At 43.1% G+C, this 19,265-nt stretch overlaps 1 protein-coding gene across 1 annotated transcript in view; it reads left to right on the top strand.

Moving 5' to 3' along the window:
* Positions 1-19,265, top strand: part of Bzw2 (basic leucine zipper and W2 domains 2) — a 60,530-nt gene that overhangs the window by 36,203 nt on the left and 5,062 nt on the right. Inside the window, 5 exon segments of the mRNA NM_134402.3 lie at positions 639-774; positions 4,427-4,536; positions 8,757-8,927; positions 11,362-11,508; positions 12,540-12,678. Of these exon segments, the coding sequence (NP_599229.1) occupies positions 639-774; positions 4,427-4,536; positions 8,757-8,927; positions 11,362-11,508; positions 12,540-12,678 (703 nt within the window).

The following is a 19,265-nucleotide window of genomic DNA, read 5'->3' as shown; positions in this document are numbered from 1 at the left end:
TGTGTTTCAAAAACTTATATTCAATGGCTGGAGAGATGGGACAGATGATTCAGAAGTTAGAATACTTATGCTCTTGCAAAGGGCCTGAGTTAACTCCTAGCCTTCATATCACGTGACTTACAGCAACTACAACTCCAGTCCCAGGATCTGACACCCTCTTCCGGCTTTCCAGTCATCTGCATGCACACACACACACACACACACACACACACACACCACGGTTACATGTAAATCAATGAAAATAAAATTTTATTCTTTGCAAAATAAGGTTTTTATGTATGCCACGGGGGTGGGGAGATGTGAAAGTCAATATATTTCAGAAAACATGTTTGCTGTGTGCTTCCTCTCCTCCATATACACAGGCAAGTGTACATTATGTATACATACCATTCCCCAAGCGTCCCTTATCGTGACTATTTATAACTACATGTGTGTGAATCCACAGGAAAGTACTGTGTCCGACAGCGTTTCTTTCTACACTATCCATTTATGACTGAACATGCGTTTCCAGTGTCTGATAAATGCACTATATGGTGACCTGCTTTACCACGTAGGACGAATGACCACACTGCATTGTTATTTATCTTCCTACATTGTTGTCTGGTTTATAGTGGTATTTTCTCTTTTTTTACCTGCAGCTTCTCCTCTTCCTTAAAGCATTTTCTGAAGCAGAGCAGACAAAGTTGGCAATGCTGTCTGGGATCCTGTTGGGCAATGGAACCCTCCCGGCCACCATCCTTACCAGTCTCTTCACCGACAGCTTAGTCAAAGAAGGTACTTAAGGCTTGTCACATGTGTGATGGAAAAGAAAAGGAACAATAGAGACAGGAGAAAACTGTCTGCCTTTCTTGTGTGTGTGTGTGTGTGTGTGTGTGTGTGTGTGTGTGTGTGCGCGTGCGCGCGCGTGCGTGTGCGCATGCGCATGCGCCTGTGCCTGTGCATGCACATATCGCCAAGAAATGATGTTTTTCATGTACATGTTCACTATAAGGAATCAGAAAGAAGAATGTGCACACCTATTATATATTAGCATTTGACTTCGACTCGCAGATTGGGGATACCTTGAAACTGATTAGATCCAAACCTTTTCTTCCAGCTCAGATGCTCCTCTTTGTGTGAATAACACAACATGGTCTGGAAAAGTTTTGTCCTCTGTAGGACCCTTTTGCTTTGAAGATAAAATGCCAGCCAGTAAAGAAAGTAGAAGCCAGAGATTTCCTGTTTTCAAAATATCCCCTAAACAAAAACCTAAACTGTTACCACCTTGGATCTGTGGAGCTGATCAGGAGGCTGAGGCCTTAAGGGTCATAGCAGGTTTAAGGACGTCTTGGGCTACATAGTGAATTCCAGGCCAGCCTGAAAAACATAGCAGCACCCTCCCTTGTGAAATAAAATACACAGAGACTGGGCAGGAGCCTTTCTGTGGTATTCATTTCACTCACATTTCTCAGACGTTCAGGACGAGATAGCTTATTGGCTAGGAGCACTTACTGCTCTGGTGGAAACCAAGTTCCTTTCCCAGCAAACCATCACTGCCTGTAAGCACAGTTCCAGGCCCTCCTACACTCTTCTGACCTTGGACATCCACACACGCACATGGGCAAGCATATACACAAAACATAAAATATCTCTTATTAAAAGACATTCGGTTGTCCAAAAGACAATGAAGACTTTCAAAGTCAAGAATGCTGCAAATGTTAAAGTATTAAGAGTTTGGCAGGCACTACTGAAATAATTGATTACACAATGAGACAAAAGTGGGCTGTTCTCTTGTAGGAGGATAATGGTATGCAAATTACAATTTACCGCAAAACAGTTATTTTCCTTAAAAATAAATTAAAGGCACTTTTGTGAGAGCATCTGTTTCTTTCTGGGGAGTTTTCCTCCTGCGTGTAGGAAGGCCCAGCTTCATTCATGCCCGTAGTGAGAGGGCTAATAGTTCTCTTGTAGCTAAGGAAAAAAAATAGTAAGTCAAGAGACAGGTGCCATCATGCTGATTGCCTACTGTGTTTGGCATATGATTCTGGAATCACTAGTACATTGTTAATACTGGGCTTTTTGACTGAATATGTTTCTAAAAAGAATTCAGGACACTTCATATATCTTACTTATGTTGTTAGCCATTTTTTTTTGCACCTAAAAAGAAGGTAAAATTTACACTCTATACATTGATAATATTGAATTACCTAAGCCATCACAACAGGAAATATTTACCCTACTAGTTAATGTCAGACCTAAGTGAGAGAGAGGCTCAGCTGTTAATAGCACTCTCTGCTCCTGACAAAGATGAGGACTCAGTTCCCAGCACCATCCTTCAGTTCATAACACCTACAACTGTTATTTCAGGGGACCCAGTGCCCTCTTCTGGCCTTATGTGCACATTGCACACACATAAGGTGTGTAATGTGTGTGCGTATGCACAGGTGCACATAAACTAGAACTAATCAGTCTTTAATAGCGACCATTGTAGAATTTAGGTGGTAGTTGTATGACTTAATGTATTCACCGTTTCTGTGGTTGAAACTGGTTATAGTAAAATAGGAAGGAAAGGACCTTTGCTATGGGAGTGGCCTTGTGTTTGCATCATGGTTTTCCCTTGTGCTTTACCACCATTAGAAACTAGACATTTAAATGCTGATTCCTAGTTGAGAATGGATTAAGAAATTATATGAATAGGAAATACCATTCATGGCATGGACTTCATCCCAAGAGCGTTTTCCCTGATCATCATCGAAAGTCTAAAGATCAGCCATGATATGTATCTCCCTCCGTGTCCGTGTTCAGCAGAATGCCACTTAACACAGGCTCGGGAGCTTGCCCAGCTGATGTACATAGCCAAGGTCACAGAAAGGAGGAGGAGGAGGAGGAGGTGCCAGGACTGAGGCTTATCAGAAGTCAGTGACCAACATAGAAATTCTTTTAGACAGGAGTGAAAAAGACATTGGCAGTAGCTCCTGCCACCAACACTAGGCAGAATGTTTGATGTAGGAAAATCAATTCAGAATTTCCACCACGACATAAGTTTTCATCAAATGCAATATAAATTTAAAACTGGAAATCAGAAGCGTTTACAGAAGAGTTGTCTGCTAGCTAGCTAATTGTTTATTTTTGGAAGTAATCATGATTCAAACATGGATAAGGGATTGAGCGGTTTCTTGATTAACATCTGTCAGAACTGCTGTTTTAAAGTTCCAGACATGTTGATTTTAAACAGCCCTGGTGTTGTGAGTTCATTTAAGGGTTTTTTTTTTTATATTTTATTCTTTCGTCCAAAGAGAAACATACATTGAAAGGTCTGTGGCCATCCACACTGATAGTTCTCTTCAGTTACCGGCATCGTGGCATCACTTGACAAGTCAGCTGTCACTAGAATCTCACTCCTGTCCTTTCTATTGCTGAGGGAGGGAATTGCATGTTCCTGGCCAGCTTGAGCTACAAAGCAAGATCCTGACTCAAAAAAAAAAAAAAAAAAAAATTAAAAATTTAGGAGTGGAACCTTAAATAGCACATGTTTGTAATTGCAGTGCTGAGAAGCAGAAACAAGAAGGTCCCTGGGGCTTAATGTCTAATAATCCTAGCTTAACTGGAGAGCCTTGGACCACAGAAGAGACCCTGACTCAGCAAACAAGATGAAGAGCTAGTGGTACTGATGCCCACCTTTTCTCCTAGCACTCAGGAAGCCGAGGCAGGCATATCTCTGTGACTTTGAGATCATGCTGGTCTTCAGAGCTAGTTCAAGGACAGCCAAGGCTACACACAACAACAACAAATACAACCAAACAAGAGGAGGGCTTCTGAGGACTTCAGTGTTGACCTCTGGCCTCCATACACACATGCACACATTTATTAAATGTGAATAAATGAATTAAACACTTGAATGATTCAGTTATACCAGACGGGAATCAGTATCCCTGCTGTGAAAAGATGTTGTTGTTGTTGTTGTTGTTGTTGTTGTTGTCGTTTTCCAGACAGAGTTTCTCTGTCTAGTCCTGACTGTCCTGGAACTTGCTCTGTAGACAAGACTAGCCTTGATCTCAAGAGATCTACCCGAGTTTGCCTCCAGATGCTGGAATTAAAGGCATGTACCACCACTGCCTGGCTGAAAACTATTTTCATTGTTGATTTTGTTGTGGTGGTTGTTAATTTGTTTTTGTTTTAGAAGTGGAATAGCACCATGTAGCCCTGCCTGTCCTCACACTTACTGTGTAGATGCAGCTGGTCTGGCTCTTACAGCAATGCTCCTGCCTCTACTTCTTGTTGCTGGCATCAAGGGCATGATGGGTTCTGGCTCATGAAGATGTTTTCATGAGTATGAAAAGAGCTGTGCATGCAGGTCTGTCTACCTCTGTGGAAACCCATTCAGAAATGTTCGTCCTCGCAGGCGGTCTCTGTACCCAGGAATGACATTCTCGCTCTCTTTTAACAGGCATCGCAGCCTCGTTCGCTGTCAAGCTTTTCAAAGCCTGGATGGCAGAGAAAGATGCCAATTCTGTCACCTCTTCATTGAGAAAAGCCAACCTGGACAAGAGGCTGCTTGTCAGTGTCTTTGCATCAAGCTTATATGGGTGACGGGCACTAGGGTGTTGTCGTGTCGGTGAAGTACCAGGGTCTGTGCTGAACTGGAGTGTGTTCCTTTTATTTATTCTCTTAGAGAAACTGATTTGGTTGTACACATGCTAATATATTTTAGATAAATGAAATGCCCCCTAGGCCCATCATGAGGAACACTTCTGGGAATGCACGAAGGCGAGGCTGTATGATGCTAGGACCATCTCGTGAGGTGTCATAGCGCATGAACTAAAAAGCGGGGAGGAGAGAACCAGCTGAGCGCTGGAATTGCCCTTTCTCTGCTTCCAGGTTGGCTCTGTGAAGCAAGCCACACTTACCAACATGATATCCCCCAACTGTGACCCAAATTAAACCCTTCACCTAAAGTTTCCTTCTCTCATATATGTGGTCATAGCTACCTATATAGAATTATAAGAGCTATAAACGCGTAAGTTCGGAAGTTTGCTGACAGGGTATTAACATTTTGTCAACAGTAAACCTTTTTCCTGGCGGCCACAGTGATACTTCAGTGAGACCGGACTTGCCTAACACACTCAAAGCCATCCTGGTTGCAGTCCGCAGTGTAAAAAAAACAAACCAACACTTTCAGTATCAAATAACTATTTGCAAAACTGAAGGGTTGTTTTTTTTTTTTTAAGACTGTGTTTAAAAACTAATGTATTTTTTAAAAACTCATTCTCAACAAATAAAATACTTGTGAAATGTTCATTAGGAATTATATTACCTCTTTCTTTCTTTCTTTAAGGGGTAGGGTGTGTCTTGCATTCCTTGATGCACATATAGAGGTCAGGATGACTTGTGGGAGTTTGTTGTTCTACTGTGCTGTTACAGGGATCAAACTCAGGTTGGCGGGCTTTGCCGCAAGCCTATTTACCCAGAGAACCTTCCTGCCAGACCCACCACACCATAGCATTTTTGGTGAGGCTGTGAATTGTCCATGAATTAGCTGGATCTTGTCTAGTCACAGCTGGGTTCCACATGTCTTTTCATCTCAGGAACCAGACTGAAGGATCTCTCATTTTGGACATTGTGTCTGCGTAAGACAGAAACATGTCATAAACTAAAGCCCTCGGGCACATTAAAAGCCTACTTGCTATTGGCCACCCAAAGTTTATTGGCCCTGATGGAGACATGGCTCAGTGGTGAAGAATGCCTACTGTTCTTGCAAAGGGTCCAGCATTCATGTCAGGAAGAGGTAGTTCCTAGCTATCTGTAACTCCATCTCCATGGGCTCCAATCCCTCTTCTGGCCTTCAAATGCGCCTGCACTCACACTCATATATCTACACTCTGACACATGTGCGTAAATACCATTTAAAATAAAAATGAGGGAAAAAAAGAGTCACTGGCAAGTCTGGAAATAGAGTAGGACATTTAGCTACTCCTGCTTCTGTTTGCAGCACTGAGGGAGGGGTTTTGTTGATCCACTCTGACTGAGAGGAAGTTGGCCATTGGTAGCAGAGATAGAATGTATCGCAGAGTGCCACAAAAGACTCACAGTCTGGTTTCTGAAATAGCTATAAGTTGGTTAATTAGGTCACTGGATATAAAAATGCATCTGTCTTGAAAGCACGTGGCATTTGACTGTTCTTACTAGATCTGCATGCTGTGAGAAGACGAAGCACCCAATTGCTTCCGACTTCAGTGGGGCGAGGACAGGGTGCTTGTGATATCCAAGTACAGGAGGTGCCTGAGACTTCCTGACTCAACCCATGAGACAATTGGCATCTGTTACATTCTCAAGGGAGTGATTTTTGTTGCATGAAGATATGCAACAAAGTTTTATGTAACCATTCACAAAAATAGTGATGTTAGCCATTACTCAGCCCTGTTCCAGATGAAGGAAAAATTTGTATGGCTTGAGAGGAGAGGGGATGGGAGAAACTATTTCAAGTCCCTAGAAAAAGGACAAGTGAAGTGGCCTTACCTTTTATTTATTCATTTAGTTTGTTTTTGGTTTATTGTGTGCCAGAAATTCTGGGAATGGGGATAATTGAAAGATAGCAGACAGACCCTGGCTTTTATGAGGTAACATCCAACTTCAAGGGAATGGGCTACACACAACTAAAACATGCATTTTTTTTTTTTAATGGTGAATTAGTGTCACTGTGGTACATGTCTAGAACCCTAACACTGGGGGCAGAGGCTAGAATATTACCCTGAGTTTGAAGCTAATCTTCTGGTACATAGCCAGACCGAAGCCTACCTTCATGAGACTCTACCTCAAAGTCAAAAACAAAGGGAAAAGTCAAGGTCCAACACTGTAGAGAGAAAAAAAATGACATAGACAAAAGCTAGAGGAAAACAGATCATGTCGAGTAATAATTAATACAGACTTCTGGTAGTCGGGAGGCCTATGTAATGAGGGTATGCATCTGCTTTATAAGTGAACTGTGAACAGTATGATTGACATGCACTTGAGCACAACATCAGATCCCATTTTGCAGTCCTGTCTTCCTGGCAGAGAATGTTCGGTGGTTATACTGAGCTGTGGAGCCAATATTGACTTTAGTCCCAACAGCACTGTCCTTGAATAGTTCTAGCTATACAGTCCACATCAGCTGCTGTGTTTGGTGATGCATTTCTACTTCAGGCCTGGCAATATGGATATATGAGTGGGAGGGCCTGCTCCCAAGCCTGAGAACTGAGTTTGACTCCTCAGGACCCACATATGGAAAGAGCAGATTTCCACAAGCTGTCCTCTGAGGACCCACACATGTGTGAACACACTAGTTAGATAGAGAGAGGTGACTAGGTAGGTAGGTAGATAGATAGATAGATAGATAGATAGATAGATAGATAGATACATAGATACATAGATACATAGATACATAGATAGATACATAGATACATAGATAGATAGATAGATAGATACATAGATAGGTAGGTACATAGATAGGTAGATAGTTTTTGTTTTTAGAAATACTTTTTTTTATTATAAACAGTCTAATCTAAAGTGCCAATACAGTTTGATTCTCTGGGAGAAGTGCCAATACAGTTTGATTCTCTGGGAGGAGAGGGGACCACTCCATAAAATGAAATGGGTCCCTTCCCCCTAAATCTGGAAGGTTTTTGGTGATACTGTAAATATTAACAGTGAAATTTCATTGTGGTGGGAAGTGGTGTTTTGATATGCATGCACATTTGATAGATTTTCCCATTGACTCTTGTTCTGAAATACAAGATATGACTCAAGGGAAATTTGCTGGTGATGATATGGGAAGGTTGAGGTTTGAGTCCTGGCCCAGCAGCCTCTGCTCTGCTCCTCTCCTCAGTGGTGGCCCCATGACAGTTCTTAACACTAAGGTGGAAATACGGAGCCTTGGGCAACATGCGGGCAGATCTAACCAATGCAAAGCACATGCCGGGTGTTTAGACTTGCCAGCAGTTGGGGGGAATGTGAGAGCTTTGAAAATTGCCTGCATCTCATAGTTGGCTGCTGACTTCACACAGGATTAGACGGTGAGTAAGCGTTACCGAGAGGGTGCCAGGCTGCATAGGGTAAGATGAAATGATGACGGTATCAAAGCAGCTATGGGGTTCTGCTCTTTTTTGTTGTTGTTGTTTTGTCAAAAAAATAAAAAATAAAAAAAAAAAAAAACACCATCTGAATTATGTAAGAACCCAGGCAGTTGATGAGGTAAGTTCAGATTGGGTCTCACTCAGACCTTAGTTGAGAGCCACCCTCAGTGTAGAATGGTAAAGTCCCCCATTGCTCCCTCGCTGTATTGGAATAGCCGCAGCATTTACTTGGAATGAGAGTGGAGGTCCCTGGAGACAAGTGGTTTTTCTCCTACTGTTTCCAATCATTTCAGCCTTGCGGAGAGAGCCCTGTTAACTCAATTAAGGAAGCAGTGCGAACAGCTAACTTGTGTCCATGTTCTTCTCAATTTAAAAACAATTCAAATGCTGCTCAGAGTTTTATCGAATTCGTGTAGTCAGACAAATTTAGCCCTGTGCTGTCATTGATTAAAGCGAAAGGAGAAAAGATGGATGGGCACAGTGCACAAAGCAAGTTTGTCTGCGTTGCTCAATCCTTTTCATAAAATCATCTTATTTTAAAAGTCACTGTATAGGAATATGTTAGTCCTCCTCATCTGAATGTGAGAGTTCACAAGTGACATTGGTGTGAGAATTCCTTCCTCGTCTGAATAGGCTGGACTTTACACACCTCCTTTTCTCCCTCAGGAACTCTTCCCAGTGAACAGACAGAGTGTGGATCATTTCGCCAAGTACTTCACTGACGCAGGACTGAAGGAGCTGTCAGACTTTCTCCGAGTCCAGCAGTCACTGGGCACCAGGAAGGAACTGCAGAAGGAGCTGCAAGAGCGACTGTCTCAGGAATGCCCCATCAAGGAGGTAAGAGGCCGTGTAGTGAAGCCCTGCACAACACACACAGATACAGGGTAAGGATGGAGCCCGTCAGGGAGCGAGGAGACCACGGTGAACTCCAGTTCAACAAACATGGTTGATGGCTGTGGGTGTATTCAATGATAGAGCACCTGAAGAAGTATTCACTAGGCCATGGTTTACATCCCCAACGCATGCAAAAAACTATGCATGCTAGCGAGGGTGTGCGTGTGTGCGTACATTCGTGTGTAGAATTATATAGGTCATATAACATAAGCTTCCCCTGTTGTGGTAAATTCCCCAGCCCAAATAAGCCGTTGAAAAGAAAACGCAACTCAATATGAATACAAGCTGTGCACCTAGATTGGGCAGATCTAACACTGCACTGCTCTATTCCCCAGCTATGAGATCTCTTATCACTTGCAGTTTCTCCAGGCCTCATGCTTCAGCTCCATCTTCCTCCCTCCTCCTCTTCCTCTTCTTCCTCCTCTTCCTTCTCCTCCTCTTCTTCCTCTTCCTCCTCCTCCTCCTCCACCATCCCTTTTCCCCCTCCCCTCCCCAACTCCACCTTTCCTTTCCCCTGCCTAATCACCAGCTCTAGCCTTTATTTTACAAGTTAAAATGGGGAGAAGGTCCTGACCTCTCCTAGGCAGCCCCTCTTGGGGAAGAGTAATTAGCATCAAAATATGAACAGCACCAGGGCAACCCGCCTTCCCCTCCCTCGCCTTCCCGTCCCTCCTATGTGTTACCATACACTATTCCCTTGCTCCTAACATTGAAGTTGGCTCAAAGTACTGACTCAAAATCCTATTTTGTTATATTTGGGAGTATTCTAGAAACTGACGTTATTTTGGCTCACACTGCTCATTTTCACCAGGCTGCCATGATTATCAAACGGTTTTGTCAACACGCAGACTTGGCGCTCTGCTGGTAAAATCTCCCACACAGTGATGATTTCCGTTGAACTGTCGATTCTCTACCTGGTGCGAGCATTAACTAGCACTTAGTGTCAAGGCGTGGGCATTTTGCATCACTGGGTATGAATGTGTTGCTTGTTTCTATTTTCATGGCCCCTGGAGTCAAACCCAGGACCGTGTGCATACACAGCAAGAGCCCCACCATTGGGCTATATTCCAGCGTCTTTGAAGAAGAAAACACAAATCCACACAGGGAAAGATCAGTTGGGCCAGCATCTTATGTACCCCATTATAAGAGCTCTGTAAAGGCTACCGGTTTTGGAACCGTGCTTAAGCATGGTTTGCCATGTGTTAGAGAGCAATGACTGTCTACACATCTGGAAAGGCATTGTTTAAGCTGAAAGAAAAAACCACCCTTTCTACATGATAAACTCAAACTTTAGCTGGGGAGTCCTCCTCCTACTCCCAAATCCTTGAGTTTCAGCTGTATCTGCTGTACTCTGAGCCTTACCTGGCTTCTCGAGAGAGTGGGGGCTGGAGAAGCTCAAACTGCTAACTGTCCACCAGGTGGAGGTGTTAGAACAACAGACGCTCTTTCAGCCTGCAGCCTGCAGCAGCTGCAGCCATTTTCTTCAAACTAGAGCTGTGCTTGACTCTCATACGCACAGAGTGAGGTGTGAGCTACAAGGAAAACCACAGTGATGGTTTTAGATGCAGCAGTCCCTGTTCCTAGTCATTCGAGGGTCCCAGGCAGGTCTGAGTCTCGGGTTGCCACTTCTCTCTAAAGGTACCCAGCCAGTCCTCTGTTTCTGAAGTTCAGGAGTAAAGAAAACAGTTATCTTCTCACCATAAGGGAGGGGAATGGATGTATTGCTAATTGCAGAATACACTGGATTGACGTGAATCGAGGAAAGAAAGTGACAGGATTTGGGGTGTGGCTTGTTTGGTACATAGGAGCCTTCAGTTCAATGTCAGTGCCTCATAAACCAGGTATGGTAGCTAATCTCAGCAGCTAGGTGGTGAGGAGAGGAGCAGTAAGTTCAAGGTCACCCTCGTGTATTTATCAAGGTTCCCTGTCTGGAAATTGGGGAGGGGAAGGAGGGAGGTGGTGCCTTTGCGTTCAGGTTCTTTACCTATTGGCTCTTCACTGGGATGGGGCGGGAGAGTCATCTCAAGAGCAGGACTGAAAGGATAAACATCAAGAAGTTTAATTTTAAGCAACAGAAAAATTCACAGAGCTGTTGCTTACTTCGCACCCACGATAAGTCAGCCTGACTCAAATGCCCTACTCTGCTGGACCCAAAGGGTTCCCCCATAGAATGGTTGTCCAGGAAGCTAAGCCTTTCTCTTACTCTATGTCATCTAGCAGCTTCTATACTTCTCATTTATCATTGGAGGATGTGTATTAGGGATGGAGAGGCTGAACCCAGGATTTTCCACCCTGCCCCAGGCCGTGGAGAGGAATAGCTCCAGCATTTATGGTTGCTCAGTTGTTCCTCTCCGACTCTCTTTTCCATGAAACGTAGGTGGTGCTTTACGTCAAAGAGGAAATGAAAAGGAACGACCTTCCGGAGACAGCTGTGATCGGGCTGCTGTGGACCTGCGTCATGAACGCTGTGGAATGGAACAAGAAGGAGGAGCTGGTTGCTGAGCAGGCTCTTAAGCACCTGAAGGTAACGGGCGTTTGAAGGGAACCAGCTCTGAGGCGGGTCAGCTGCACCTCCTGACGGTGTGGCGGGTAGAGCCAGCGCATCCCTGAAACCCCAAGCACTGAGAAGGTGGCGTCATGCAGATCAGTTCTAGGCCCGTCCTGGCTACGTGAGACCCTGTCACAAATAACGAGAAACGAAAGAGCTAGTGAATGCAGAGCCCATTTCCCCAGAGCCAACCCTGGCTACGTCATTTTCCTTCTCAAATCTGCCACTGCCTAAAATGTTTAGGCATGAAACATCTCCAGATGGGTTCTCGTTAAAAGACATCGGAAATATACAGTCACCTGTAGCGTCATACGTTAACAAGAAATGTGAGCTAATTATCGACTGTGTTCCATAGGGAAAAATAGAAGCCAGAATCTTTGATTTAAGTAAGCTATGAATAGACATTAGGATTAGAGAAGTAAATTGACTGTGTCGGTTGACTATTTTGAGGTACAGCATGCCCTGGCACTATGGCGAGCAGAAACAGTAGGAGATCTTGCATGGAGAATTCAGTTAGGAAGTCGAGGTCAGAATGTGACCTAAGTGGTCATAGACGACTTTCAGTGTCTCTGAGGTCGGGGGAAGAAACACTGTTCCAGATGGGAACGTCTCTATGAAAGGGAAGTGAGTAGGTCTTAGAAAAAGCTCTCTAGCACTAACGGAAAGTCAAAGATATCTGGGATTCAGGAATAACAGAAAGAGATCCTTCAGGTGGCTTGCAGTGCCTGGGACACAGGGAAGGAGAATCCCACCATCCTCACAGTAGAGCTGGGCTGCACCATAGCCTGTGAGGATGTGATTTCAATTCCACAGTTCCCAATATACACAAAGGGTTGTGTAGTTGCTTGTAATACAGTTGAGGATACAGTGAATAGAGTATACACTGGTATAAAATTCACTCTAATTGGACATAACATAATAACCGCGAAAGGGGCCTCCAAGGCGCTGTTGAGATTCCAAGAGTGTTGGCTCCAGGTCACACACCTTTTCCCTCTGCTCTGTTCTAGCAATACGCTCCCCTGCTGGCCGTGTTCAGTTCCCAAGGCCAGTCAGAGCTTGTCCTCCTGCAGAAGGTTCAGGAATACTGCTATGACAACATCCACTTCATGAAAGCCTTCCAGAAGATCGTGGTTCTCTTTTATAAAGGTACCGTCCGTGCTCCGCCCCTGTGCCTCTGTCTTTGTTGAAGCTCTGTGAGAACAGAGGTGCGTAAGGCAGAGGTCACAAGCCTATCCTTAGGGAGGAACACTACAGATGCTAACTGGGGAAGGTTCTGGAGATTGGCCATGTCACAGAAAGAGAAGGCATGGGCTCAGGATGCCCTTCACCAGGAGCCTTGCTAGTTAGACACCTGAACACTTCTTACTGGTCAGAAGCTGCCAGAAGACGGGATGAACTGGTTGCTTCTTGGCTATAGGGAACGAGCGTAATTATATAAGATAATTGAGTCTTCTTCTGAATTGAAACAATTAGCTGTAATAACAGTGATTATCAAAATGCTATATATACTGCCTTCAGACCCATTTAGGTGCCATAAGGCTGACTTGAAAATTATTGCAATAATTAGCCTTTCGCTTGACATTTTAGTTATTTGGCCCAGCCATTCTCCTGTTTTTCTAAGGCAAGGCTATTTTTAAATAGTCGCATTTACTGTCTCTTTATTGTATTTATAAGGTTTTAGGTTGCCATGACAACTAGCACTAAAAATGAGTGTTGAGCGCTCTAGCTGATCTCCGTCTCCATACCTACAGCATACAGAAGTGATGTTCGGCTGCCCGAGGGCCAGATTGCAAGTTCTGTGAGGGGGAAAGGAGCAGTTGGGAGATAGATTTTGAGCATTGCAGAAGGCCCATTAGAGGTGTTACATGCATAAGTGGCAGTGGCATAATATCACATATATAAAGTAATATAAGCTAAGCCCTTACTTTCCCTTTGTGATTTCAGAATTGACAGTAGTGTCTTTCTTAGTTTTTTTACTAGTATCAATTGAACATATGATGGATTTTGATCATATTCACACATGCCCTGTTACCCACTCCTGTCCCCTTCCTACCCCCGCCCCCGACTCCTACCCATTTCCTTTATTCCACCCAGCCCAGCCCCTTATCGCCTTAATTAGGGTGATGGACAGCTGCGTCTCTCACACCTGCCCAGCAAAGTTGTCTACTTTGAATAATAACTTTAGACTTCGTGTTGCAAATTTTTTTAACATGATTGATTGATAGTTATTTTTTAAATGCTTAGTGGAAAATTCGTTTCACTATGAATTCATCTTATTCACCAGTGGTTGGGATGGGGGGGGTGACATTCATGTTTGCAGAACGATAAGTATACTGGCTACTTTTAAGTAACCTTAACACTACTAGAGTCACTTGGAAAAAAGAACCTCAGTTTAGAAAATGCCCATACCAATTTGGCCTGTGGACAACCTCTGGGGCGTTTTCTTAATACAATTGGCTAATGTAGGAGTGCCCAGCTCATTTTGCACGGTGCCACCCCTAGCACGGTAGACCAGTATGCTATAAATAAACAGACTAAATAAACCATGAGGAACAAACCAGTAAGCAGCATAGGACCTCCAGGTTCCTTCTCTGACTTCCTTGGATGACAGACTACAAATTGTAAACTGAAATAAACCCCTTCTTCCCAAAGTTGCTTTTAAAGGTCATTGTTTTATCACAGCATTTGAAACCTAAACTAAGACGGTGAGGTATTTTGTAATATTTATTTTAGTAAAAGAATATAGTAGCCATTCCAGGGAGGTGGCTCAGTAGATAAAGGAACTTGCTGCCAAAGGTGACAATTGATGTTAGATTCCTGACACCCACGTGGTGGAACTGGAGAACCAACAAGTTGTCCTCTGATCTCCACATGTGGCTCACTGTAGCATACACACGATAAATAAACTAAGTATAATTTGATTTAAAATTAAAAAAAAATTTAGTAACTGTTAGATCTCATTTGAGATTATTCATCATTGGTTCTGTTTGGATGTGGACCAAAGATACTAGTAGTGCTTTAAATTTGAGGCTCACCAAAATGTCTCATTAAAACTAAACCTGGGGCTAGAGAGGAGACTCAACTTCAGTTAAGAGCACTGAGTGGCTGCTCTTGCAGAAGACCCAAATTCAATTCTAGCACCCATATAGTTACTAGCAATTGTGCATGACTCCAGCTCCCTGGGAGAATGAACCCCCTTTTCTGGCTTCTTCAGGCACTGCATGCATATGATGTTGAGACATGAATGCAGACAAAAACACCAATATACATAAATAAAAATAAGAAAATTCTGGGGGCTGGAGAGGTGGCTCAGTGGTTAGGGAGACTTGTTGGTCTTGCAGAGGACCTGGGTTCAGTATCCAGCGCCCACATGGTGGTCCGCCATTATCCATAATGACAGATTGAGGGGATCTGACAGCCTCTTCTGATATGGTGTCTGCATGTTCTGTGCATACATACCTGTTGGCAACCCCCTCGTTTGTACAAAATGAGTTTCCTTAAAGAACTGTTCAGGTTATACTGCCAGCACCTCGCCAGCAGTTCTGACCACCCACACCACAGCCGACTCATCTGAGGCTGAGAAAGGGGGCTCTGCGTTTGCCTTCTACCCTCTGCATCCGCAACCAAACACTGCGTTACTGAAAGGTTTTCTGTCTGAGGCACCATAGCTTAAATGTTAATTTCTCTAAAATAGCTCCCATTTTTCTATTTTATTTAATTCACAGAAAGAGGGAGAGAGAGAGAGAGAGAGAGAGAGAGAGAGAGAGAGAGAGAGAGATGACTTGTTACTAGGAACAACATCAGCACAGTTTGTCCTTGCTTGTAACCACAGTACCTGACAGAAGTAACTTGTAGAAAAGAAAATGTTCATTCAAGAAAATGGTGTCACTGGTTTCAAACCATGATAGTAGGCATGTGGCAGAAGTTGTTCACAGGAAGCAGAGTGAGACCAGTACCTGAAGCCAGGCACAACCTTCAAAGACCCACTCCGAGCGCCTTATTTCTGCCACCGCCCCTACCTGCAAAAGGGTCTACCACCTGTAATAGTCCCATGAGATGGGGGACAAGCCTTCACACATGAGGTTTGTGGAGAGCAGGCAGGGTGGAAGTGGCAGGTGGAGTGCTGAGTTCTCTCTGTACCTGCTGATGCCAGCATCCTTCTCCAGGATGCTCCTCATGGCAACCGATGACAAGAGCTAAAACTGACGGACTGACTGGTCTCCGGTCCCAAATTCTATGGAGTGATGGCCTGAAATTATGAAATCACCTAGAATATAAAAGGCAGTGGTCCTTCCACTGACTGGGCAGTCAGCTCATAAAGTAACCTGAAGCCAGTCATGTCTGTAGCCAGAAAGGCTCCTGCATCACATTTATTTTCCTGGTTTGAATGGAAATCAGATTGTTTTTCTTCTTCTTCTTCTTCTTCTTCTTCTTCTTCTTCTTCTTCTTCTTCTTCTTCTTCTTCTTCTTCTTCTTCTTCTTCTTCTTCTTCTTCCTCCTCTTCCTCTTCCTCTTCCTCTTCTTCTCCTTCTCCTTCTCCTTCTTCTCCTCCTCCTTCTTAATCTTCTTTTCTCCTCCTTCTCCTTCTTTTTCTTCCTTTCTCCTCCTCCCCCTCCTCCTCCTCCTTTTTTTTTCTTATTTTTTTTATTTTTTTTTAAAGTTTATCAAAACTTTAGTTAACAGAAAAATGAAAACGTTAAACTACAACAAAATATTGTAGCAATAAAATAAATTGAATGACTTAGAATTTTAAGACATTTTAAAATCACTTTGGAAAACTATAACTTCTAAATATGCACACATGGGAACAAAGAACTCTACCATAGTAAAATGCAACAAAATATACATAAATCTGAGAAACACTGTTTCTTGTAGCCTATATATAGAAATAATATATCTGTTAACATTTGAATATATCTTGTATGATTCTATACATGCATGACTCAGTATACTCAATAACTTGAATGAATCTCACAAACATAATCAAATTATATAAGATAAGCAAAATAAATATATAATGTTAGAAATAAAGAGAATCATGATTGAAGACTGAGAGTCATTGAAACCTGGAGAGTGAATGACATAATAGATTTAGCTGAAGGTCTGGCAATAAGTTCTGTTTATTAAGTAAGGCAATAGTTTATCACATTTGTGAAAATTCAATACTCATATTTACATAGTTGGGCCATATATTTTTTTTTCTTAAATTTTATAGACTTTCTATTCCGACAGTAAAAATTTGATTAGTCTCATAATTTTTTTTTCAGTTACTACTGTACTTTATTGTGTTCAACCAAATCACCATGTTACAAAAATAGCAAGCTGCCATAATAAAAAATAAGGCTCCTCTATCCAGCACCAGATAGCATCATTTTACTTTCAAGCCTAGAAATTGCACACTTGTATATAAACCAACCGAAGATGAGGATTGAGAGTTCATCTTGGTGGATTTTTCCTTTGATGAATATGAAGTGTCCTTCCTTATCTTTTTTGATGACTTTTAATTGAAAATTGATTTTATTTGATATTAGAATGGCTACTCCAGCTTGCTTCTTCTGACCCTTTGCTTGGAAAGTTGTTTTCCAGCCTTTCACTCTGACGTAGTGTGTGTCTTTGTCTCTGAGGTGTGTTTCCTGTAGGCAGCAGAATGCAGGGTCCTCATTGCGTATCCAGTTTGTTAATCTATGTCTTTTTATTGGGGAGTTGAGGCCATTGATGTTGAGAGATATTAAGGAATAGTGATTATTGCTTCCTGTTATATTCATATTTGGATGTGAGGTTATGTTTGTGTGCTTTTCTTCTCTTTGTTTTGTTGCCAAGATGATTAGTTTCTTGCTTCTTCTAGGGTATAGCTTGCCTCCTTATGTTGGGCTTTACCATTTATTATCCTTTGTAGTGCTGGATTTGTAGAAAGATATTGTGTAAATTTGGTTTTGTCATGGAATATCTTGGTTTCTCCATCTATGTTAATTGAGAGTTTTGCAGGATACAGTAACCTGGGCTGGCATTTGTGTTCTCTTAGGGTCTGTATGACATCTGTCCAGGATCTTCTGGCCTTCATAGTTTCTGGCGAAAAGTCTGGTGTGATTCTGATAGGTCTGCCTTTATATGTTACTTGACCTTTTTCCCTTACTGCTTTTAATATTCTTTCTTTATTTTGTGCGTTTGGTGTTTTGACTATTATGTGACGGGAGGAGTTTCTTTTCTGGTCCAATCTATTTGGAGTTCTGTAGGCTTCTTGTATGCCTATGGGTATCTCTTTTTTTTAGGTTAGGGAAGTTTTCTTCTATGATTTTGTTGAAGATATTTACTGGTCCTTTGAGCTGGGAGTCTTCACTCTCTTCTATACCTATTATCCTTAGGTTTGATCTTCTCATTGAGTCCTGGATTTCCTGTATGTTTTGGACCAGTAGCTTTTTCTGCTTTACATTATCTTTGACAGTTGAGTCAATGATTTCTATGGAATCTTCTGCTCCCGAGATTCTCTCTTCCATCTCTTGTATTCTGTTGGTGAAGCTTGTATCTACAGCTCCTTGTCTTTTCTTTTGATTTTCTGTCCAGGGTTGTTTCCATGTGTTCTTTCTTGATTGCTTCTATTTCCATTTTTAATTCCTTCAACTGTTTGATTGTGTATTCCTGGAATTCTTTCAGGGATTTTTGTGTCTCCTCTCTATGGGTTTCTACTTGTTTATTTATGTTTTCCTGGAATTCTTTCAGGCATTTTTGCGATTCCTCTCTGTAGGCTTCTACTTGTTCTCTAAGGGAGTTCTCCACGTCTTTCTTGAAGTCCTCCAGCATCATGATCAAATACCATTTTGAAACTAGATCTTGCTTTTCTGGTGTGTTTGGATATTCCATGTTTATTTTGGTGGGAGAATTGGGCTCCGATGATGCCATGTAGTCTTGGTTTCTGTTGCTTGGGTTCCTGCGCTTGCCTCTCGCCATCAGATTATCTCTAGTGTTACTTTGTTCTGCTATTTCTGACTGTGGCTAGACTGTCCTATAACCTGTGTGTCAGGAGTGCTGTAGACCTGTTTTCCTGTTTTCTTTCAGCCAGTTATGGGGACAGAGTGTTCTGCTTTCGGGCGTGTAGTTTTTCCTCTCTACAGGTCTTCAGCTGTTCCTGTGGGCCTGTGTCTTGAGTTCACCAGGCAGGTTTCTTGCAGGGGAAAAGTTGGTCCTACCTGTGGTTCCAAGGCTCAAGTTTGCTCGTGGGGTACTGCCTAAGTCCTCTCCGCGGCGGCAGCAACCGGGAAGATCTGTGCCGCTCTTTCCGGGAGCCTCCGTGCACCAGGGTTCCAGATGGCGTTTGGTGTTTTCCTCTGGCGTCTGGATGTGCACAGAGTGCAGTCTCTTCTGGTTTCCCAGGCGTGTCCGCCTCTCTGAAGGTTCAGCTCTCCCTCCCACGGGATTTGGGTGCAGAGAACTGTTTATCCGGTCTGTTTCCTTCAGGTTCAGGCGGTGTCTCAGGCGCAGGGGTCCTGCCGCTCCTGGGCCCTCCCCTACGGGAACCCAGAGGCCTTATACAGTTGCCTCTTGGGCCAGGGATGTGGGCAGGGGTGGGCAGTGTTGGTGGTCTCTTCCGCTCTGCAGCCTCAGGAGTGCCCACCTGACCAGGCGGTGAGGTCTCTCTCCCACGGGGTTTGGGAGCAGAGAGCTGCTGCGGGCCGGGATCCGCCTTCTTTTTTTTTTTTGATAGAGACCTAAAATTCTTTTTTTTGATAGAGACCTAT

Source organism: Rattus norvegicus, chromosome 6, assembly GCF_021556685.1.
Source record: "Rattus norvegicus strain SHRSP/BbbUtx chromosome 6, alternate assembly SHRSP_T2T, whole genome shotgun sequence".
NCBI lineage: Eukaryota > Metazoa > Chordata > Mammalia > Rodentia > Muridae > Rattus > Rattus norvegicus.
The sequence above is the reverse complement of the archived record's forward strand: the minus strand, read 5'-3'. Positions and strand labels throughout refer to the sequence as shown.